The sequence below is a fragment of the Zootoca vivipara genome, chromosome 7, assembly GCF_965207765.1.
Source record: "Zootoca vivipara chromosome 7, rZooViv2.hap1.1, whole genome shotgun sequence".
NCBI classification, from domain to species: domain Eukaryota; kingdom Metazoa; phylum Chordata; class Lepidosauria; order Squamata; family Lacertidae; genus Zootoca; species Zootoca vivipara.
This window is the reverse complement of record NC_142590.1, coordinates 51,740,315-51,765,624: the sequence shown is the minus strand read 5'-3', so window position 1 is coordinate 51,765,624 and position 25,310 is coordinate 51,740,315. Positions and strand designations below refer to the sequence as shown.

At 42.3% G+C, this 25,310-nt stretch overlaps 1 protein-coding gene across 16 annotated transcripts in view; it reads right to left on the bottom strand.

Moving 5' to 3' along the window:
- The window catches only part of ANKS1A (ankyrin repeat and sterile alpha motif domain containing 1A), a 116,465-nt gene extending 93,205 nt beyond the window's left edge, over positions 1 to 23,260 (bottom strand). For 14 of the 16 annotated variants that reach the window (XM_035123322.3, XM_035123327.3, XM_088674212.1 and 11 more), the window contains exons 1-2: positions 22,988 to 23,260; positions 1,924 to 2,004 (exon numbers count right to left, since the gene is read on the bottom strand). In XM_035123322.3, coding sequence (XP_034979213.2) covers positions 1,924 to 2,004; positions 22,988 to 23,172 — 266 coding nt within the window. In that variant the 5' untranslated portion in view covers positions 23,173 to 23,260. Of the gene's footprint in view, positions 1 to 1,923; positions 2,005 to 14,285; positions 14,342 to 22,309; positions 22,339 to 22,987 lie in introns of those variants that run through there. The other 2 variants (XM_088674209.1, XM_088674208.1) reach the window with 2 other exon arrangements.
- Positions 23,261 to 25,310: the final 2,050 nt, after the last annotated feature.

Genomic DNA, 25,310 nt, shown 5'->3' with positions numbered 1-25,310 from the left:
AAGTTGTGAGATATTTAGAGTAAGTCTAGATGCGAGTCAGTAATTAAAAGAAAACTGATTTAAGATGCATAAAAAGAATGCTTGAGAATACATTTTATAAGTCAGTCTGAATAGATTCAGCTTTCAAAATATTTTTGGATTCAGGTGTTCAGTTACGGACTGCTTAGAACCACAGAAATGAAAGCAGCCTTGTAGCTACTTCCACCCCGAGAAAATAAGGCTGCAATCCAAAGCACACTTACTGGAAGTTAACTCCTGAAAGAGAGTTAGTAGAGCTTATTGTGGAGGAAGTGGGGTGGAATAATTTATTTTAATCACTCAAGCTACACATGAGCATGCAGGGGGGTTTGTACTAATCTCTAAAGTTGAGCTAAGGCTCATCCAAGCAAATGAACTCCTGAATGCTCACAAGCTAGCTGAATGCTCACAAGAGGCTTGAACAAGGCTGGTGTTTCACTGCTTTAGTATATTTTGAATTTTATTTGCACAATTTATGTACACTAAGAGCATAAAACCAACTGTAAGTAGATCAATACTGATCAAGTTAACAGCAAAACATATATCAGTGTTTCTCAAACTGAATGGGGCAGCACTAAAGGAGAATTGTCTTACATAACTTATTAGTTACAAATGTGTAAGTACCATAGCTATAGAATTGCTATAGAATCAGAGGTGTCAGCTTCTCCAGAGGATTGGGGTGGGGCCTTATGCGACATCACACATGTGATGTCACGATGAGCCAGGGGACAGAGCCAAACGCCCTCCTAAAATTGAGGGGGGCCTGCCGCCTCAAAGTATATCTAATCTATCTATCTATCTCTATGAGGAGCTGAAACTGCCTTGGCCCTAGGAGTTGGCGCCTATGTATAGGGTTGCAAGTGACAGCTGTGAGTCCAGTTGTCCCAGATGGTAGAAAAATGTTTGTTAATGCTGGAGAAGGCACAGGAATTGGGCTGAAAGGTGGAGCAGCATAGTGGGGCTATAAAGCAGTTAATATGTAGATACTAAAAGGTTCTGAGGAGTTAAGAACTAGAATGACAAAGTTCAGAAAGTGGCTTGAGAAGCATTGGATGAAATTGCCATAAGCTCAACTTTGATAAACTACTCCACCAAGCAACAGAATATATGCCTATAATGAAGATATCACACAATCTGCATAGCACAACAGTATTTAGGAATGCCAAAATAGACTTCAAGAGTTTGCAAATGTGTACATCTATGGGATAAATTGTCATTGGGCCTTGACCATTGATATTTGACCAATTGTTTGTTTTTAACAATTCAAACTTGAGGAAACCTAAATTACATAAAGCAAATGTATTGGCTCTAAACACTACAATTCCATTTTGTGGAATAGTCTCTCACCCAACTGGAATCTATATGCAAAGTTTATCAGGAAAAGTAACTGAATCCTGAGACCCTCCCCCACGCCTGAAAAACCCCTACTTTGGTATTTGATCTGGAACACGAGAAGCAGCAGTATAAAGGTATGAATCAATTTCCTTAGAGCTGCCTTAGAGTTGTGACTTGCCCTCTCTTTCATACTCTCAGAATTAAAGCCAGAGCATCTTAGGGGTTGAAATATGGGCTGGCATTTAGCAGATGAAGTCAATGTAAGATATAAGTAGCCACTGACTTAATCTTGTTGAGGTTCAGCAGACCAATCCTGTGTGAATTCCTCCACCCCTCATTTTGATATTGAGAATTACTGGAAACCCCACTCAGGCCTCAGTGGTGATAAACTCAGCAATATAGTACAGCTCACTGCTGTCTCGAAGCAGGTGTAACTTTGGTGATCTGTTATCTGCTAGATATCGTGGAGTTCACATGGCTCAATAGGGAAATGGTACATACATTGCCATAAGTTTTAGCTTTTAAACTACCAAATTACCAAAATTGTTATTTCACAGACAGGTAGCTTACTTGTGACCATTCAAAGCAGCATGGTGCAATGGAGTATATCCAGTATTGTCAACACAGTTCACATTTGGTCCTCTCCATATGCTGTAAAATAAAAATACAGCAATACTGTAAGACATAAGACACATCAGGTTAAGCAAAAAGAAAGGTAAAGCAAGGTTTCTGCAAAATTTACCATAAAATGGCATACCCTCCAACATGTTGAGTCCCAAAAGCAGGATGCGGGTCTTCCCCATCTGTGCTCCAGTGCGAGTCATGTGACCTGTGTAAGGTCCTGGAGCCCAAAAGACACACTTTTTCAGGGCCATGCTCTCACCACACCCAAAAACATGTGTTTTGGGGAGCTGTGCAAATGCTTTTGGGAGATCTCGCATGCCCCCCATTGTGCTGTTTGCATTGGGCTCCCATACATTTCTGGGCCCAGTTCAAAGTACTGATTTGCCCTTTAATGCCCCAAACAGTTTGGAATCTGGCTTCATGAACATCCTCCTAACCCCACATCAAATGCTTGTTTACAATACTCACAAAATATTTTCTTGAGAAAATAAATGTTTTGTTCCTATCTAGGCTGCTCTAGCTAGCAGACTGAACTGCAGATCATTCCATAGATCTGTAGCCATCCAATAATGAAATTTTGTATATTACTTAGTTTCTCTCAAAGAATATGAAATTACAAGTTCACTGTGAGAGACATTAGGTACATTTCTACCCACCTAAACATGCTGGCTGACTGAATACCATAGGAATATAGTTTAAGAATAAAGCTGAAACAATATTATGTTTTCTTCAAACTTCTTGAATTAAGGACCATGAGCATCAAGCATCTTGATATAGGACAGAGTTTAATAACTGAGTCCTGTTTTCAGGAGATCAGCACCCTCTATACTTGTCTAATCTCATTTATCTATTCCCGCAGCACCTGGAACGAAACCTAAAGGAAACTGAACCTTAATTTCAGAGGTTTTTAATGCTATAGAGTGTGCACCCAATTTCCTGGCTATAAAGAAAGTAAAGAGTAGTAAGTAAAGAGTAAAGAGCAGAATCCAAAATATGCCATGGTCTAGCCTGAGCTATTTCTTAAAAATTAAGGGAAGCATAAAGGACCTCTTTAAGAAGCTCATTTTATTGCCAGAGCTAATAGGGGAAAATAGTAACGTATTTTCTAGTAGTCTAAAGACAGTCAACACACTTAAGGCAACATGACATGACAAGCACCTACAGCTCCTAATTATAAAGCTAATTCAGATATTACTCAAACTGTGTAACCATTTAATGAAGCTTCACTGCCAATTACACTGTCACACACAATTTGAACTGTTGCCTAAGCATCACTTAATATTCTAGTCTTGAACAGGAAACATTTGGTATGTGTAATGCTCTAATATTATGCTCTCATTTTTCTAGCAGAAAAAAGGCTTTTGATAACTCAAGATTTATTTAGCACTTCAAATGTAACATTGATGCCAAGGAATTTTGAAACAAAGGAGGCAATTAGTTGCCAACACAAGCCGAGTAGGAGGCAGATCTGCCAAAGCGGGGGAGGGAGCGTCCTCCCCATACAAATTGGATTTTTTAAAAAATGCACTCTGGAAATAAGGAGCACAAAACAAATACAGTATGCAATTAATCTAAACTGGGTATTTAATCAGGGGCAGTGGCAGGGGGGAGGGGGCTCTTTCCACAAGCCTGAAGGATGCCATCAATTGAACACACCTCTATATCATAAGATACTCCTGGTTACACTCCCTCTGTGCAAGCTCTACTACAGTGGTAGGTAAAGGTAAAGGTACCCCTGACCATTTGATCCAGTCCCAGATAACTCTGGGGTTGCGGCGCTCATCTCGCTTTACTGGCCGAGGGAGCTGGCGTTTGTCCACAGACAGCTTCCGGGTCATGTGGCCAGCATGACTAAGCTGCTTCTGGCAAACCAGAACAGTGCACGGAAACACCATTCACCTTCCTGGTGGAGCGTACCTATTTGTCTATTTGCACCTTGACATGCTTTCGAACTGCTGGGTGGGCAGGAGCTGGGACTGAACAACAGGAACTCACCCCATTGCGGGGATTCGAACCGCCGACCTTCTGATCAGCAAGCCCTAGGGCTCTGTGGTTTAGACCACAGTGCCACTCACATCAGTGGTGCAAAGCAACAATCATCTTCAGATGACATTCCCAGCAGCTACTTCACAGTGCTTGCTTTCCATGCAGATAAGAAAAGAAGCCTACCCTGGGAAAGCAGGAGAACACCTCCCTTTTACAACAAGAAATAAGTTACAATTCCCATCCCAATGCATCCTGGTTCCCAAGATACTAAGCAGGCAGAAGCGACTCAAAAAAAGCCACTGCTTAGAAATAAAAACGCCTTGTACTTGACTGGTAGTTCTACACATTTACAAGCCATTATATTTAGAGTAGGGGGACTCATTTTCCTATTGGTCATAGATAATGGAAACATACAAAGATAAGCTATTTGACCCAAAGCGTAAATATAAATAGATGGTAAAAGAAAGGACAGATCATTTGTGCACAACAGGCTACAAAGAACAGCTCTAAGGAAGAGAGAGACAAAATAAAATGCTGCAAAAATAATCAAGCCTGTTTTGAAGGCGTGCATTTATTTTATCCTAAAATCAATTTAATTATAGCAGCTCTCAACAATCTCTCCCCCTTACCAGAATATAGCCAAGCAATTTGATCCTATACAGCAGTGAAGTTTACATCCCTCCTGGCAATGGAATAAGTGGTATGTCTGGATAGTTTTGCTTTCCTATAAAAATACTGTACTCTTCAAAGTCAATACCAGTAAAGCCACCTTTCTCTGAGTATGCTGCCTCCATGAATGCAAGAACAGAAAAAAAAATCAGATCACTACAGAGGACAAGGATACAGTCCTAGGATGTGCTGTCAAAAGACTATGCTCCAAATTCTGTCTGCTTTTGAAACAGACTGAAAATATATATACAGTAATTTATAATTGAAAAAGCATAGTGAATAGGAAGTAGTAGCAACAAAGCGGATGTGCAACTGATTAAAAGGCAAACATAAAACAGTGCCAATAACTTATCATCACATTGGAAGAGAGCAATTAGACACCTGCATTTTCAGGAAACACTTGAGTACAGGACAAATTTCAGATGCAGAAACACAGCCACTACATTGTGCATAAGCACAGCATCAAGCAGTAAGCAGAGGCAGTTGACACAAGGGGAATGAGGAGAGGCACAGAGCTTAACACCAGAGCCAATACCCCCTTGTAAAAGCAGTTGTCTATCAGGAGGCTGCTGTAGCTGGGCTATCTGGGAGACACTTAATATGAAGACAAGGCCCTGACAAGGTTGCATTCCTGAGTGGCTGAACCTGGCCAGTACTCCCCAAAGCAGCACACCTTGTATTGGTGCTGGGAGCTCTGTTTTACAATAGTATGGTCCTTCCCAGAGGGTGTGCTACAGAATGTGGTACTGGGAGATGTGTGCATGATGCCATAGCCATTTGTTTTTGACATCCTATGGGATTCTACTATGTTCACCTTGGCTTTTAACTTCAACATGCAAAGTGCTGGCAGACAGTCCAGAAATTTGGGGCTTTTCTTCACCAGTATATGGATAACAGACAACATGATGACTACAGCTTCCATTATCCCTGACCACTGTCCATGTTAGCCGAGGCTGATAGGAGCTGTAGCCCAAATCATCTGGAGGGCACCACATTGATGACCCCTACTGTAATCTTCCGAACCTTTCCAACAGTGTTTCATTGTCAAACAAAATTTATGCAGCTTGATAGGCATTGGTTCTTTATTTCAGGGAAGTCCAACCGGTTGACCGCGATCAAAGGGTGGATCCCTGGGTGATATTGGTCACTTGCTCATTTCCAGCCCCGCCCCCTTGCTATGTCGTTCATTTGCGCAGGATCGCTAAAACGGAAAATGGAGTTATCACTGCCCGGCTCTGTTTATGGAGAGCGTTTTTTGGCGTTCCCGTTAACAAATAAAGACTGCAAATTTGCCGCCCCCCCCAAAAAAAGTTCAACAACTTCGACATCTCCCCCCTAAAAAATGCTCAGCAACTGTGACCTGGCCCCCTAAAAAATGGGTAGATCAATGCCATTTTTTTCTGGAAGTAGATCAGTCTCTTGGGAGTTGGACGTCCCTGCTTTATTTTATCCCTGGCTTGGGTAAAGTTCTTTTTTAAATCTGTTTTTGTCTTGTTTATATTTTATGTTCGCTTTTAGCCACCTCAGCATAGGATACAAGACAGAATGGCAGAGCATAATATTATTATGTTAAACCCAGTAAAGTAGTTGTATGTAATTTGAAATTTTGTCACAAATTATATTGAATCCTTAATAATAATAATAATAATAATAATAATAATAATAATAATAATTTATTTGTACCCCGCCCATCCGGCTGGGTTTCCCCAGCCACTCTGGGCTGCTTCCAACAGAGATTAAAATACATTAAAATATCACACATTAAAAACTTCCCTAAACAGAGCTGCCTTCAGATGTTTTCTAAATGTCAGGTAGTTGTTTATCTCTTTGACATCTGATGGGAGGGTGTTCCACAGGGTGGGTGCCACTACCAAGAAGGCCCTCTGCCTGGTTCCCTGTAGCTTTGCTTCTCGCAGTGAGGGAACCACCAGAAGGCCCTCGGCGCTGGACCTCAGTGTCCGGGCAGAATGATGGGGGTGGAGACGCTTCTTCAGGTATACTGGGCCAAGGTCGTTTAGGGCTTTAAAGGTCAGCACCAGCACTTTGAATTGTGCTTAGAAACGTACCGGGAGCCAATGTAGGTCTTTCAGGACCTTTTATGTCAAGTATGCTATGGAATCTGTAAGCTTGCAATTCAAAAATATGTTTATGTAGTAAATTAAAGATCCAAAAAGTATAGGGCTTAGTTTAAATATGCATGTCAATAGTTAGCATTATTTTTTTGTAACCAGTTATCGTCAATAGTATAATCCATATAAACAGATACTTGTAGCATTGAAACTTGGGTCTACTTCCAGCAGGAGATCCAAAGTTGTTATATTTATATACCGCTAGTTATGTGGACGAGAATTAAATACAGTACTTAAGAAAAAACAAGATGGACCAAAGAAGACATTTGTGCAATCAGAATGCACTTCACACAAGATGAGGGGTATCCAATTTCCATTGTGGTCCTCCAACTGTACATCCACCCACACTCCACACCCTGTTTGGTATCTCGTGCCTCAGAAGATACTTTTTTCTGGATACTGCAGCAGATCTGAGGTTGTGGCAGGAAAGCCCAGCTGTGTAAGCACAAGTCAGCTCACAAGCCTCTGGCTATAAGCATAAAAGATCAGTAACAATATATCTGAACAAGTAACCGCATTACAATACAGATTACAACTGATGGCAGGTTTTGCAAACTAGCTTGCATGTTTTCAATACTTTAAATTTGTATACAGTGCACACAATTCAAAGCCCATGCCGGCAACTCATTTGCATGGGGGTTGTGTTCCAGGTCATTGAGTGCATGGGGGGGGTACGAATATGCCCGCCCCGCCCCCTTCCGGGGGGGGGGGAATAGTGCATGCGTCAGCGGTTGCAAATGCCTCAAACTCGCACAAAATGGGAGTTGCCTGTACTTGTAAGACTAATTCTCAGGGTAGAGACCCATTTTTCGGTAATACGGTTTTGTAACGCTTCAGAACTGATAGCACTATGGTGATGGTTGTACATTGCAGTTATTGCATTTGCGAGTCATTTTTATGACTAAGGCATCATCATCATACACACTACACATATATACATACACACTCAGAGCAGCAAGATACTCCAGGAGTTCCTGTGCTTTACCCAGGGTTCAGTTTCCCTGGAATGAAGTTGTTCTATGACTATGTTTATACAGAGTTTATAAGATTTCAAAACATTCTAACACGTATACATAAATGAGCTGTAAGAACCTGCACTATCTTGGTTTAAGTTCCCTGATTAATATCCATGTCATTTTAATGCCCTATATGCAATGGCCAAGCAGAATGTAAGTGCTTACCAACCATGAGGCTCCAGGCCAGGTTAAAAATTTAAAAATACAATGTTTAAATCATTAAAAATATATATATATTGCTTAGGAGCCCAAGTCTGGGGAGGCACAGCCTTTCCTACAGAGATAGTTGTATGATGTAGCCAGACAATATGTAGCCAGCAGCACAAATTGAGAATGTCTAATACACAGAGATTAGACTATACCGCATTTAAAAAGAGCAGCAATCTCAGTTTTCTTAGCTACAATGCTTTGAATTACAAACATATTTTTACAGAAACATAGAACATTGATGCAGTACTGTACCTATGTAATGCACGGTTTCTCTATCATAAGCAGTTCCAGTTTGAATGCCCATGATAACTATTACATGCACAATAAATAATGTTGAATTGATTACCTGAACAAATCAAACAATAGTTGTGTCTGTGACATGAGCATTTGCTCTGCTTCTGGAAACATGTGGAGAGATCTATCCTATGAAAGGTGAAGCATGAGTGCCACCCCTACAAAGGTCAGAGATACTCAGACTGGCACAGTACCCAGTTATGGGTCTCTACCAAGTCCATGAAGAACATATAAATGACTACCTTTGATACATTTAATTGTACTGTAGTGCAATACAATAATCACACAAATTGAGTCAGAAACAAATACAGCAGCCATCATATCATCAGCTGTATTCATAAGTTATGTACCACTTCTCATATAGTTAGGCAGTTGGCAAATTCAAGACAGACATTCAAGAGTTGCAACAGGAAGTTACATAAAATGTTTAACAAACCGTGACATAATAGCACTGTAATTATATGTTATTGGTGGCAAAAACACGTTGGCCCCATACACTAGTACTTCCGTTGTTACAAGCTGCTTGCTCAAAAAAAGCCACTATGATACACATAAGTAGTTTGATCATGTAGCTTCTACAACATAATGAGGGTTTTCTTTAAACAAATCAAATACAAAGTTTAGACAGGTATGTGGTCTCCATTTTGGACACACTGAATTAGAATATGAAACAATAACTTTTTAAATTGAACTTGCCAAGCCCTAGTCTTATTTAAAAACTAGTCTTGTTCTGTGTGTGTGTGTGTGTGCGTGTGCGTGTGTGTGTGTGTGTGTGTGTGTGTGTGATAAACCACTAACAGAATGAAAAAGGTATTAGCACACTATAGGGGACAATCCATAATGGGCCAAAAGATGAGTGAGATTACTGCTTAAACGCAACAAGACTTGGGGATTATCATGTTTGCATTGAGGCAATTCATGCAAGGGTGAATAAAGTTACCAACTTGGGGTGTTGGGGTGTATTAATTTTTATTGCATTTTCTGAAATTTAGAGTCAACAGTCAAGTTCCACCCTGTACCTAAGCACTGACACATTGCAGTCTTAGACAACAGCTTCCAATAAACTTTGCTACAGTTAAGTTTTACTTTCCCCCCAGATTCATGAAATGTTGGTTCCTATCGTATCCCCAAGTATTACATGGGGGGGGGAGCTAGCACATGGGGTAGGTTGTGGGAGGCCATGCCTTAAATTTCTTAAAACGTTACTTTACTCACTATGATACAAGGGACACTGGCACCTTTGATGCAGTACTGTTGGTTAGGGAACCCCCAATAAGTACTGTATATCAGATTTTTTGCATCATTTATTCAAATCCTTTCCGCTTTTAGGCATGGTTGCTGGCTTGCTCATCCCACGCTCCATTTACCTTATCACAATAATGCCTATCGCAATAGGCATGCATTTCTTTCCCATTCACACCTGAACAATGGGAGAACTGTTTAACACACACCCCTTTTTAATGGTGGGACCCAGGTGGCGCTGTGGTTAAACCACTGAGCCTAGGGCTTGCTGATCAGAAGGTCGGCGGTTCGAATCCCTGTGAAGGGGTGAGCTCCCGTTGCTTGGTCCCAGCTCCTGCCAACCTAGCAGTTCGAAAGCATGTCAAAATGCAAGTAGATAAATAGGAACCGCTGCAGCGGGAAGGTAAACGGCGTTTCCATGTGCTGCTCTGGTTTGCCAGAAGCGGCTTTGTCATGCTGGCCACATGACCTGGAAGCTATACGCCGGCTCCCTCGGCCAATAATGCGAGATGAGCGCGCAACCCCAGAGTCGGTCACGACTGGACCTAATGGTCAGGGGTCCCTTTACCTTTACCCTTTACTTTTTAATGGTACCCTGTTTAAAATGCCAAAAAGAGGGATTCATGAAATTGTTTGTGGAAGCATACCTCTTTATTTCAGCTTAGTACAAATAACAACTATCAACTGAAACTATAGGTAGACTTAAGCAGACTTTTCTGTTGCATCATTGACGGATCTAAAAACTTTTGAAAGGCATAATGCTAAAAACTTAATAGACATCTTAAGAACTGAGCAAGCAATGACTGAGATTACATACCGTATCATAGAGGTGGCTATGTGTGTTACAATCAAACAGCATTAACTCAAAAGTGTGCATGAATAAGCAAATATTTAAAGTTGTCTCTACTTAAGCTACACAAACAATTGCAGTCTGTCACATTCATAGAAATTTAAATGGCTGAATGTGTTATCTAAAAAAAAAGGGCAATTTCCTTCTAAAGTACTTACAAAGTGATATAACTAGACCAAACTAACCTCTGAAGGCAGGAAGCCATTCTTATTTAACATTAACTAGAAGAATGCTAGTTTAAAAATGCAGGAGGTGAAAGGTTTCCACTACAGACTGAACCCAGGAAACGTAATTCGTTTACCATCATGTACCTTTAAGTTTTCCCTGGAAAAGACCCTGATGTTGGGAAAGATGAAGGGCACAAGGAGAAGGGGACGACAGAGGATGAGATGGTTGGACAGTGTTCTCGAAGCTACGAACATGAGTTTGACCAAACTGCGGGAGGCAGTGGAAGACAGGAGTGCCTGGCGTGCTATGGTCCATGGGGTCACGAAGAGTCGGACACGACTAAACGACTAAACAACAACAACCTTTAAGTTGGGAATCCATTAAACAGCATACTCTGGGTTGAATTTACTGTATATTTAACAGCTAACCTGGTCGAATTTTTGGTCACAGAAATTTGAGGCAAAAACCGTCATAATCAATCCCACATACTGTACTGTATTCTTTTCATGAACTGTTTGCTTTTTTCTCTCCTCCAATTAGCAGCTTCAATCCTTTTTTTAAAGTGATCAGAGCCAATCAGGCATCACAAGGAGCTTGGCATCAAATCACCACAACAAATCAGAGTCAAGACAATGCTCCCTACTATTACTCTAAAAGAGCAAGAATTGGATCCATTTTTAATACATCCCAAACATTTACTACACAGAGCTAATGGGGGGGAAATCCGTTGGGCGGGCAGCGGGAATGTAGTTTAAGGCAATAGTTGAAGTGTGTGAGGTCGAGCACCCTCCTGTCGGTTGCCTATTTTCCAGTGCCTTGTTATGAACCTAATATGTGGAGCTGCATTGTACTCCTTTCAGGAAGTTGTTTTACCAGCCTCTCAAGCCTCGGTTGCTATAGAAACAAGCCAATCAAGGTTGTTTCACCATGGCAGGGGAGGGAAGAGGATATATTTTACATACTGGTAAAGACCTTACCAGCAACTGAGCAGCAACTGAGTCCTCCAGTTTGACTCTGTGTTTTCTGATAGCACCATCATTTCCTTTAGAATACAATTCCAGGATTCATAAGCATTTTCATTCTTAACACCCACAATATACTCAATGCAGATACTGTTGCCTCAAAGGATGCCTCTTAACATCCACAATATACTCAATGCAGATACTGTTGCCTCCAAGGACAGAAGAACATTTTAGAGTAAAGAGCAGGTTTCCCTTCACCAACCTGTTAGTGCTGTTTTGTTTATCACCAATCATCCAATATTAGATCGTGGATGAGGGGACCAACCTGGTGGGTATTACTCGGCTTGTATCATGCTCCCTACTCAAGCTGGTAGAGATGGCTGGCATGGCATCTCTCCACATTTGGGGCTTGCTTAAATGGGTTGCCTTAGGACATCATAGCAACCATGGGGCTACCTCAGGACATCCCTGGCTCAACGCATATGGCAGGACACTTGATCTTGTCACCACAGCAGGGCAGAGGGAAGGCAGTCTGAATAGAGCAGGGGTCAGGCAGTAATAACCCCATTGCCATGGTCAGACCATTTTCTGGTGAGGTTTGGATTGACAGAAGCAGTTTCCCCTTTCAGGGATAGGGGTCCAATTAAGATAGTCCACCCACTAAGACTTATGGATTCTACTACTTGTCAAACTACTGGTAGCTCCAAGCTTCTCATGTGAACACACACAGATCAATTACAGTAATTACAGATGTTGCTGACAGCAGTTACTGCAGTCAAAGGCTAAAAATTATGCTACTAGAAACTACTATAAGTCACATCTTTGATGGATTGGTTCAAATGGGTTGTAGTTAAAAGATTTGTTTTGAATCAGCAAGTCCTGAATTCAAACCTTGTTCTTCCATAAACTCATGAGGTGGCCTGTGGCCTTTGGCAAGCAACTCTCTCAGTCTCACTTCCCTCACATCTGCAGTGAGGGCTATTGTAAAGGATATAAAAAAGAGACACTTTGAAGACTTTAAGGTGCTATATGTTATTATATATAACATTATTATGTGTGAAAACATACCTTTACACGAGCAGTTTCGGATAGCTTATTTGCCCCCCACAAAGTACCGTAAGTGAGTTGAACTGACCCTTAATTTTTAGCCCACACAAGTAAATACCCATGGATGGCAGAGGCTTTTAAAGGAGAAACAAAATGTTCATCATCTCAAATTGGAGACACTGCCACAGTAGTTTAATGAAGCCCTTGCTCATTTCCAGGTTTGTAAGTGTGTGTATAAATGATTATTCAGTCAATTAAATGTCCACAAAAAGTAACTGACAGTCATAATTACCAATTACATAAACATATGCAAATACAATGATTTCTCAAAGATACTGATTCATTCAAATAGTCTTGACAATTCCTACTGGTAACAATTTTAACTCTACTTCCTGAAAGCAGAGTTACTTTAAGCCACAGTGATTGCAGGCATTAAATGTCACCAAAATCAGGGTTGCCAAAATATGATGCATCATAATACAGATGTAGTTCTGGTACATCAGTTAAGTTATGGTTTGGACATCATGACTGCCTTTTGCAGGCATAAGAACATTAGAAGAGCTCTTCAGAATCAGGCCAAAGTTCTGTCTAGTCCAGCCTCCTAGTGGCCAACCAAATGCCTATGGGAAGCCCACATGCAGGACTTGAGTACAATGGCACTCTCCCCACTTGTGTGCCACCTCTGATACTGGATATCCAACATCACCATCTTGACTAGTAGTCAATGATAGCCTTCTAATAGAATCAAAGAATTGTAGAATTGGAAGGGACCCTGAGGGTCATCTAGTACAAACCCTTGCAATGCAGGAATCAGCTAAAGCATCCATGGCAGATGGCCACCCAGCCTCCAATTATAACATTATCCTCCAATCAGTAACCCTTTTAAAGCTGTCCAGTTTGGTGGCTATCACTACATCCTGTAAGCAACTAATTCTACATTTTCATTGTGTGCTGTGTGAAAAAGTACTTCCAAGTACTATCACACAATTACTGGTTTGAGATAATCATAGGCTGCCTGATAACACAATGACGAACTACCACCTGAGCAAACCATGAAAAGGGAGGAGGGAATCCACATGTGAAGGGGGACTGATTTTTATCAGAAAATATTTAGATTTACTGATTAAAAGCCAGTTGAGTATGGGAAACAAATGCTGGCAAAGAGCCTGGACCACATCTGAATAGCTCTAGTCTAGGCCTGGTAGAAGAACTGTAGTTATTTTTACTCTTTTAAGAGTAACAGTCACTTTTAAACACTTACAATTACAAAAAAGAGCCTACTCATTTTTATACTGCCTAAAGTTCTTTGGAGCTTTCCAGTTTTCCCCACACTGAAACTTTCACGGTTTGTGAGCCACAGACATGATCATCAGAGCAGGGGCAGGAAGGGGGAGCGGAGAAAACAGTGCACAAATAAAAAATATCAGCGCACACCTAATACCTATGGCATTTCTTACAACTAAATGAGGCCTGCCCCAGTTAAGTATTGTTTGCTACACTGGGTGTGGAATGCTAGACAGATCAATTGGGTGAGAGGTTCTCTTTAACTACAGTAGCACCAAGAACAGGTTAAAGCAGGCATAGGCAAACTTGGCCCTCCAGATGTTTTGGGACTACAACTCCCACCATCCCGACCACTGGTCCTGTTAGCTAGGGATCAAGGTTCCTCCACTGCCAATACCTCCTTCTTGGGCATGTATGCTGCCATTTTGGTTTGTTAAGAATCTGCACTCACCTTGGAAATAGAGAGCCTATTGTACTTGAAGAGTACAGCATAGAATCCTACTGAAGAAACAATGTAGATATCAGTACATGCAGCCTTTGAAAACATGACCTTTGGAACCTCTTTGGAGTCTCTTAACTACCGTCAAGCTATGTATTATGTAATACCATCCTAGGAGGTCTTATCAAGATGGTGGGGCACATTTCTGCATGAGGAAAGATTAGCATGTTTTGGCTTATTTAGCAGAGAAATGATAAGAGGCTTATTCACAATGTGGAGAAAGGGGTTACAGAAGTTTTTCTCTCTTGGTAGTAAAACTTAGCGTCACCTAATGAAACTGACTGGCAATCAATTCAGGATAGAAAAAATATAGTAGTACTTCATACAAACTATAATTAGCTAAGAAAGACAAATAGAGAAGACTGTCAATGGGTGTTATCTATGATAGTTAAATGCAGCCTCCATATTGAGGCATCACCATCTCCTCTATTTCAGATTAATGCATTTATGTGCTTGAAAAGTTATAATCAAAACCCACCCATGCACAAGAGGAAGGCACTGGCAGACTCAGGACAAACCTCAGGTTTCAGGGTACAAAAATATTTAGAGAGGGGGAAATCATTAAAAAGATACCCCCTCCAAAAAATAATAATCCAATAAAGACTTGATGGCTACAGAACACTTTCAGACTAAGAGGATGTGGGCTGCAAAGCGGGTTGGAAAGGACATGGAATACAGTGGTACCTCTGCTTGCGGACACAATCCATTCCGGGGGCCGTTCGCACCCCGGAAAGTCTGCAACCGGAGCGGCGCTTCTGCACACACACGAAGCACGATAGAGCGCTTCTGCGCATGCGGCGAAATCCGGGTTTGCCGCGTTCACAAGATGAAAAGAGGCATCCTGAAGCAGACGCAACATGAGGTATGACTGTAGAGCAGCAAAGTAAGGAGGACAAAGGAAAAGAAGCACAACACAGGAATATTAAAAAGATTCAGAGAGTTATATCACTCTGTGGATAGGTCATTTTCTAGTTGGCATAGAGAAGCAACGTCTAAATGTCCCCAGAGATGGAAGCAAGAGGAGTCATAAAAATCAATTAAGAAATTAACCACATTAACACAGCTAGCATTGACCACAGGGAGGTCAACTTCCAAAATGGAGAACCCCCAGAAACAGCCCATTGAGGAATGAGCATACTCAGTAATCACATAATGCTGACTGACTGAAGAGATGGAATGGATGGTATTGCAGTGGGGGACATGGCTGACTACACTGAACAGCGTTGCAGGTCCACTTGTTGCTATTAATCCCAGGTCATATGTGGGCCATAGGAAAGAGGGCTGTGTTCTCTTCATACCCTTCTTGTTGGTTTTAGCAATGCTCTGGCTATTGTACTCAGCAGCTGAAGTGGGATCTGATCAATTCTGCTATGGTAGTGTGGCCAGCTCACTAGTTCTGAGACCCACCCAACAGATTCTCGTATAACTAAAGGAAAAGAACCTCTGTAGAGGTCTGAAATGGGCTGCAGCTTCCTATCATAGGACACGTGAAAGGCTGGTTTGGGAAAACTTAATGAATAAAGTCCCAAAGGCTCTGAAGTGCCTCTTCTCCAAAGTACAGTGGGACCTCGGGTTAAGAACTTAATTCGGTCTGGAGCTCCGTTCTTAACCTGAAACTGTTCTTAACCTGAGGTACCACTTTAGCTGCCGCCGCACAATTTCTGTTCTCATCCTGAAGCAAAGTTCTTAACCCAAGGCACTATTTCTGGGTTAGCGGAGTCTGTAACCTGTAGCATCTGTAACCTGAAACGTCTGTAACCCGAGGTACCACTGTATAGCACTGCAAAATTATGTAGCACAGCAGCACTTACAAAATGCTTTGAAAGCTTGTGATCTTACAAAACATGTCCTTAATTGCAATGGGATTCAAATCATGATGGAGCACAATTTAAACAGGGGGCTGCAAAGGTAGATAGAAATTTGGTGAGCAATTGTTTTTGAGTGCTTGAGTCATTGGAATTCCAAAAATAGAGCAAACAGGTCTCAGGAACTTGGCATTCCTATATAAAAGTTTGACACCCCCCAAAAAAACTATATTCATGTTCCTACTCTAACAAATTAATGCCTCTAGGCCTTGGTGTAGGGATAACATGTCACTTCTGCTTTCTCACTGAAAAGTATGTTTATGTGTTCACAGTTGCAAAATAATAAAATACTGTAAGTAGGAAATGATTTTGCATTATCTTAAAATAGCTCCAGTTCAATTCAACAAAAATGTTACCATATTGGTCAGCATCTCTTCTAAAGCATATTTGTGAGGCTGAACTACATGAAGGCAAAATTACATGAAAGAGATTGAGAATTGCATTATTATTTTTAAGTCCCAAGATTTTTATTTTTATTTTAAACTTACTCCACATACAAAATTAGCACATTAGGGGCAGGGCTGGGAAAGGCTAGGACGCTAGTCTTCTGAAATGTTTCAGAATTTTTTACATAAGGTAGAACAGTACAGATGGGAAATAGCATTTTTATTCAGTGCATTTTAGGAAAGCCTTTTGCAATCTGGTTACACATGTAATGCAGCTGATCTCCTTGTTTACTGAAGACTGATAAGCATCTAAAACTTGGGAGTGCCCAAGCACACTGGTCTCGTGAGAAGAGGTACGGTGTGAGAGAAGGAACATGTCAGACAGGACATGACACAGGCAGTTATTGCTGTGTGCTGGTCCCTCTAGCTAGCCAGAGGGCTTGTGGTTGTTCTATCAGTGCTCTGCAGATGTTGCCATTAAATAAAATCTCTCTCGTCCATTATTTGATTGTGGATGAGAAGGATGACATGGCTAATATTGTTATAGTTAAACAATTATATGACCTCTCATAGACATCTGAAGGCAGCCGTGTTTTGGGAAGCGTTTAATGTTTGTTTCATCCCTTTAAATTTTGTTGGAAGCTGCCCAGAGTAGCTTGGATACCCCGGTCAGATGGGTGGGGTATAAGAAATATTTATTATTATTATTATTATTTACTGCTACTGCTACTGCTGCTGCTACTAACACTACCACCAAGACATGGGTGCATGAGCAGGGCGGAATTTGTCTTACTCAGCTTTGCCCAGCTGGGTACTTCCTGCAGGGACTCGGGGGATGCAGCCACACCTCCGCTTTCCAGTGCCCAGTGCGAGGAGGAAGGAAGACAGCCCGCTTGCTCAGTCAGAGAAGTGAAGGCAGTAGAGTATCTTAGGGGGCAGTAGAGCTGCAAAAGGAAGGAGGGAGTGGACCTTGGGTGGCTCTCTTGGCAGGGCTCTCTGAATGCTAAGGACTGGAGGCCATGTGTGAAATGTTGGCGATGCACGGTGCTGGCATTCACAATATATTGCCTGGGCCAAAATTCTGAAATTGTTACCATGATCTAGATTTCAAACTGGTTTTGGATGGTCTATTAATAGATCTCCCTTGCCTAATCTAGTCCAACCCCCTGGGGGGAAAAAACCCTCAACACAGACCAATGAAAATGGTATGGAAGTAGGCATTCCTTCAGGATTCTGAATCTCAAGCCATGTAAGGCTTGTAAAGGTAAACAGATGCGCTTTGAATTGTGTTTGGAAACAAAATATAAGCTGCACAGTTTTTCAAATACTGGAGAGTGGTGTTCCCAACAATCAGTTTTATATTTGACTAATTCCACTTCCAGACAGTATTCAAAAGTAGTCCCACATACAACACATTAGTCCGTTCTGGAGGCACACCTGGGCTTCTAGTGACAAAGCTGGATATGGGAATATCCCCCAAAGCTGTAAGAAATCTTGGGGCACGCACAGGGCAGTACCATGCCATCCAGAATAAGTTAAATCATCAAGCCACAAGCATCCACCTTAATGGGGCTGAATTTCAGTGAATTGGCCCTTATCCAGCCCGTTATCCTGTCTGGGCACCAGTTCAGAACTTCCACCGCTTCACCCAACTTGGATGAAAAAGAAATACAGCTGAGTGTCATCAGCATACTGATGCCAAGAATGTGCTCCCATGATTCTCATATTTCAGATTCTCTCTTAAAACACCTCCTCTGAAATATTTCCAAAATATTGGCTACAGGTACCTCTTCTTCAGTGGAGTGAGAGACCAAGTCCTGACCAGTGACTATTTTTTTCCTAGCATCAAATGTGGTGGCTGGTAACAGGGCTCTGACAATCTGTAAGATATCACTGGGGAAAAACTAGGCTTTATTTCACCTGAGTCAAAGACCCAGTTTGGCACACACCTTGACAGCATACTACAACATTTCCAGCAATATAGATTTCCTAGACAATTTGTGAGTAACTAAGAAAGCTGTTGTGATTACACGAAGCCATACAAGTAAGGAAGCTGAAATATTTTTATTGGACAGAATGCTGATCTTTTGAATCCCATTTGCATTCTTTAGTCACTATATTTCTTTAACACATACTGCACTCTGCCAAGTTTCAGTTTAACCTACAAGAGTTCCCTTTGTGCCCCCTTGTTTATACTTTAAAATATCCAGTTTTGAACTGCATATGTAGGAAGCCTGCAATAATGTTATGAAGGTATTTAAGGCATCTCACTGCTCCCAAGTAACTGAAACTCCCATCCCTCGGTTTCCAATTACCTATTCTTAAACCACTCTGTCTCCTCTCCAATCAAATTCACTTCCTATCTCATTTCATTGCAGTTCCTTATTTCATCAGTAACATTCTATATCAGAGAAACATGCTTCAAACACACTTCCACTGCAGTTCATATACTTCCTAAAGAAATAGGGGTAGAGTAAGGGGAACAGAATCTTGAGATGTCTGTGAACTAGTAAATATAAAATGAGTTAAATCAATTACTACCATAATGGGGCTCTGCAATGGGACCAACATTGATACCACATGCTACAGGGCATAACAATGAAGCAGAATTGCACAGCAGTCATGCATGCATTTACCTCTAAAGCCATAAGGTCTGAAGTGCTCATTCTATCTCATAGTGGAACAAGATTTGTATTTCTTCTGCATAACTAGAAAATAACTAGAAAATGACATTTTTATAAACATGAAAAATTGAACAAGAAACTCACCAAATTTCTCTTTTAAAAAACTCTTTAAAGCTTTTAAAAGCACTGGTCACACTGGCAACTTGAAACCTATTCCTCCAGCAATAGGTGCAGCTGGCTTTCAGTAATCAGTACCAGTTTTGGATACTGCCTTAATGTTTTCCCTATAGCAATTTTGTGTTTAATGTATGCTTATAATACCCCTACTGTTTGTATAGTCACATGGAACAGAACTATTTTGTTTAGAATAATCCACGCCTACATTAGGAAGTTCAGCAAGTTAATTCACTATCTATAGTGTCCATGCCAGACTCTCAAACACAATACAAACTTACACTGATTCCATCTAAAAAAGATACAGTTTCAGCCCAATAACTTCAAACAGTTCTGACCTTTCAGATATTCAAACCATGCTTCCAAACAGGATGTGCCCACATGCCAAGTCACAGGCTCTAACCAATTCCAGGAAACATGCATTTAACTTCAAATGCATACAAGTTATCCTAATGTGTCCAATTGTTTACTCACATTAAATGTTTCTAGGACTGGAGCTTGAACCATAAGATGATCTGAAACCTGTTTAGGGGTATTGGAAACCTAGGAAAGTCATAGGTGGAGAAGCATCTATTAAGGTCTTCAGACAGTTGTCATTTCAGGAATCAAATCATTTTATAAATAAGTTGTTAGAAATCCACTTCAATAGAGAGCAATCACGCACAATAGTGTGATTTGTGTATTTGTGTAAATGGCAACACACACAAATTATATTTCACCTGGGACATGAAGGAACTATCCCTGAAGTACAGCAAAAACAATCTCTGTAGGAAAGTGTTAAGTTTGAATAAGGTATTAAATTAGTATTAATCCTGCTGTTATTATTTTTACAGATGACACTGTTTGTAATTCAGCTACCAGGCTTGATCTATCAAGTGCTATAAAAAGACAAAGAGAAGCTGTAATACATTATAATCTAGATCTGAAAATGAATTAAGTTGAATACACAAACTGTAATACAACTATAGTGCAACACAAACAAAAGTAGATATGCTTATATTTTAGGCAAAACAGAAAATGTTTGAGTTTGTGTTTTCTTTTGTAAATACTATATGATGATAGTTAGGCAATACCTTTATTAAATACAAAGTAATGTATAATTTTGAGTTGGGGAGAGATCTTCAGGGTGGAGCAAGTAAGGAGAAGGAAAAAATGTTGCTAGACATGACAGAAACCCCTATCCTCACTTTGTAACAATCTTAAGAGAACAGAGTCATTCTGCATTCTTAATTATATTAGATTGTATCTGTAAAAAGACCTCAGGTTGCAACAAGACATGCTGAGACCAAGAATGGTCTCTCCCTTTTAATACATGTGACTCAGAATTTTTATACTGTAAAGTAAGGAGGCGAAGTAAAGAAAAACACATTAGTGAAGTTGGAGATTAATTTTAGACAAAATGCCAACAGAGTATTTCCCAGCAGCTGGTAGACTTAAGCATGTGAAAATGCCTCTTCCATTCTGTTTTGAGACTTCAGTTTCATCATGTTCAACATTTTTCCTTTTCTCTACACCCCCAGTTTTTGTTTAACAACCAGCCTGAAGACTTCTGATCAACTCAGAAGCTTGCAGGATTTGTCATTCCAGTTGGTCCTAATAACGGTACAGTGGAATCTCGGTTTTTGAACGTAATCCGACCGTTCCAGAAGAACGTTTGACTTCCAAAAGGTTCAAAAACAGGAGCAATTGCTTCCGGGTTTTCGGGATTCAGGTTCCAAATCGTTCAGCTTCCGAGACACTCAAAAACCGAGGTTCCAATGTACCGTTGCTCTCTCTTTATGGAACTTTTCTAGTAAACCTGCATGCTCCAAACAGATTCTATACTTTCAAGGAGAGAATTGCCACTAACTTAATCTGCAAAAAGTTTCTATGGTTGTAGCAAACTGCAGACTGGAGCTTCCAATGACAACCAGCAACATCTTCCGCCAACCTCTATTTTGTCTCTCACGTTTTATTTTACTCTCAAATAGCAAGTGTTTACTTGCATTCCAGTCTTAGACAGAGTTCTAGTGGACTTGAAAGCTTATACAGCATATTGGTTCTGTGATTTTAAAACTGGTCCTAATAAAGCATGGCAAACTAAGGCCCAGGGGCCAGATCCGACCCAATCGCCTTCTAAATCCGGCCCACAGATGGTCCGGGAATCAGCGTGTTTTTACATGAGTAGAATGTGTGCTTTTATTTAAAATGCATCTCTGGGTTATTTGTGGGGCATAGGAATTCGCCCCCCCCCAAAAAAAAAATAGTCCAGCCCCCCCAAAGATCTGAGAGACAGTGGACCAGCCCCCTGCTGAAAACGTTTGCTGACCCCTGTAATAAAGGTACTGTTTTACTATTCCAGTATGAAATTTATACTTTAGAGATTCAGTGTTTTACCTTATTTTTCACAAAGTCATCTGACTGATCACCATGCAGGCAAACTATTCTTTGGAACAATTACCGTATTAGACCTGAGGGAGTCAGGAAGATAAGCTGAGAATAGCTGAATTGTTATCTGCAAAGGCCAAGAAATGGCCTTCTTAGATATATGAAGCTAACACAGTCCAGCTTTTTGAGGAAGGGGCATACACAAAAGAAAACCTGAGAAATTAAAAAAGCACCCATACAGCTGTGAGAGGTTAGGGAAGAGGAGGGATGCATCCCAGGAACACCACAAAGGTTTGGAAACTGCAGAACTAGAAAAAGTACACAATTTTAGTGCAGTACCCATCAGCCCCAAGAGCTACAGTTAACCTGTACACAACACCTACTAGATTTTACATTGCTTATATCTGTTGTCGTTTGCATGCAGACTCCCATTTCCCTCATTTTCTTTCTGTCCTATACTCCTTCCTCTAAAAGAAACCTTCAACTGCACACACAGAGAGAGGGAAATGGAAAAGGTGCCCATGCCAGTGGTGGAACCCATCTTAGGTCCAGGCACTCACCAGCTGAAAACCATGACTCCAAGTCTTAGAATGTAAGGCATGCCTGAGGCGGGCAAAAAGGAGCAAATTCTCACTAAAAATACAGAAAGAGGGTGCACGATTTGGCTGAAAAGTTAGAGATTAATGAACAGAGGCTGAGATTTTTTGGATCCCACCCTCACCCAGGACCTGTCTATGAAAAGCACAAATCACCCTCACGCAACAGTCTCCGGTGTTGACTCCAGCGCTTCTCAAAACAAAAGTTTACAATAGACGCTTCCCCAGCCAAAAAGCCTCTCTACCTCTTTCTAGACTAGAGGAACCGCAGCTGAAAAGCCACTTTCTCCAGGGAACCCGGAAGCCCCAGAAACACGCCCCTGCCACCTTTGCTACTCGCCGCCCACAGCCCCTCTCCCCTCCGTGCACCCGCCAGAGCTAGCAGAGGCGCGGGGCTTCGGACCTCTCTGCGCCCGAGGTAACCCCGAAGGCGCCGCCGCGCTCAAAAAACACATGGGCGGCCGCCGCTGCGCCTCCGAAAGGCGGGGATTCTGCCCGCGGACAACCGCACCTCAAGGCGCTCGCGAGGCACCGAGGAGACACACCCCCAGCCGCCCTATGGCAAGGCAGCCTGGCACGGGCTCCCACGGCCAGCCTCGGGCCCCCTCCGAAAAACCCCGCCCCCCCGTTCGAAGCACCTACCTGAGGAGGCTGGAGAGAGGGTGCCCCCCGCCGCTGCTGCTGCCACCTCCGCCGCCGCCCCCCGAGGACCCGGAGCCGCCGCCGGAGCCGAACCCCGAGCTGAGGCGCTTGCCCGAAAGCAGCTTCTCCACAGCGGGCAGGTTCCCGGTGCGGGCGGCCTCCAGCAGCTCCTGCTCTTTCCCCATGGCCCGGCCCCGGCCCGGGAAGCCAAACCCCCCGCCTCTATACTACTACCCGTCTTCGGCTGCCGCCGCCGCCGCCGCCGCCGCCGCTGCCTCAGCCCAGCCGGCGCGTCCTTCCGGGGCGGAGCCAATGAGGCCACGCCCCCTCGCCGAGCGGCGCCTGCCCCCAGCACTACCGAAGACAAGGGAGGAGGGAGCCTCGCTTATAGATAGACACACACACACACACACAGGCTGGCAATTCCCTTTCATTCAGCGGCTGCTTCCTGAAATGATGAGGTAAGGCAAGGTAAAAGTGGGCGGCTACTGCCCTTCCCCACTACGATCACACGGAACATCCCCGTCACTTTCGGCCATCTGCAAGAAATATCGAAGGGTCCGCTCCAAGTCCACAGCAGGTTTCTCTGGATGAAAAGGACAAAGGGGCTAAAAATCTCGCTCGACAGCTGCCTCACAAGTTACTGGTTGTTGCTGTTGTTGGGTTCCCCCCCCCCCAAGGACGGCATTTGTGGGGAAACCTCCGTGTAGATTGTAACGTATGGCGATCGTACACGTAGATATTTCGCTGCATGTGGGCATGCAAGGCAGCTGCAGTTGGGCACAGCTCCCACCTATGGAGGCAAAACATGTACCGGTATAGCTGTTAATGACCAAGTGGTTACCCTCCAAATTGCACCTTCTGCGTAGGAAATTGGTAACGTTTGAATCAGCCTTGCTAGCCAGTCTGTGTGTTACCTCAGGGGTAGTCAATGTTGTGCCTTCCAGATGCTGGGAGACTGCAATTCCCGTCTGCTCCAGCTACTAGGCCTAATGGTCTGGGACTATGAGAGTTGTAATCCAGCATTAGGGAGGCACAATGTTGGTTACCTCTGTTGCACTCTCAGGCTCTGTTTTGCTTTTAATCCTGGAATTTTAGAGTGAGGAGTGGAGAAATCAAAGCCTAAGGACAGTAGTAGGCTGTGTAAAGTATGAAAAGCAGTAGCTGAAATAAACATGTTGGCAGATGCTTCAGTACCTTTACAATGCCTTGTTGGCCAATGCAGAGTTTGTTCGTTTTATTTCAAAGTAGGATTTTTCTGCTCAATGTTTACTTTCTGACTTATCTAGTTAGAGGGTCAGGACTGAGACTGAAAAGACTTTGCCTGAGCAGTCACTTTTAGTGTGGTTTCAGAGAAACTACACTCACACACTTTCCCCTGCTCTGCAGCTAGAACTAAAATAGCCCTCTCAGCCTGGACAAGAGAGCAAACAAGAGAATTGGAGTAGACGAGACACAAAACTAGTAGCACAGAGGTTGGCAGGGAGTTTTCAGACAGCCCTTGCCACGCCTGTTTGAACTGAGCAGGATTTAACACACACACACACATACCTTGCTCATGAGCTGATTGAAAGGAGATAAATTCCTGCTGCATTGGCTGTGTGCCCTGGAAAGAATTTATTCCCACCACTCTGATCATCAAGTGATGTCACCATGATGGGCCTGTAGGTCAGAGGTTCCCAGCTCTACTTCAGAGTGCAGCTGCCACTTGAAGTGGCCAGTACTGGACCAAAACAGAAAAGCAGCTCCCTAGGCTTTTGCCCATCTATTCCATGCCTCTCATATATTCCATTAGATTTTGCTATTTCCCAAGGTGCACTAGAGCCTCCCAAAGTGCCCTAGGGGTCTGGTACATATAGCATTTCTGTGGGATGTGAAACACAGAGCAATCAAATGCAACATGTTTGGACCAGCCAGTCGGAAACTTCCTGTTTCCTCCTAGGCTGGGACAAATTTCCTCTTCCCACAATTTCCAATCTTAGCATGTTGTTATGCACTTCACAGTCTTGGGGTGGATTTGAAATCAACTCCAGGAGGTACCACAGAAGATGAATCCAGGACCACGGATGCAAGCATTCTTCCATCCTCATTTCTGCTGGAGTTGAGAGGCCCTCTATTGAAGTAATCACAAAAGAAGTTGGAAAATAGTTCAAATGGTTGATACCTGGAACTTCTTCAGAGGGCTGCAACCAGTTTACCCTACAAGCCTTATGTTGTGCAGACCCAACCTTGCATGAGCTAATTGCTGGTATTACTGTAAGCAATGCTGACATTCATGGGCCTTCTGATATGTCAAGATAATTAAGCAGGAGTGCATCCCAGT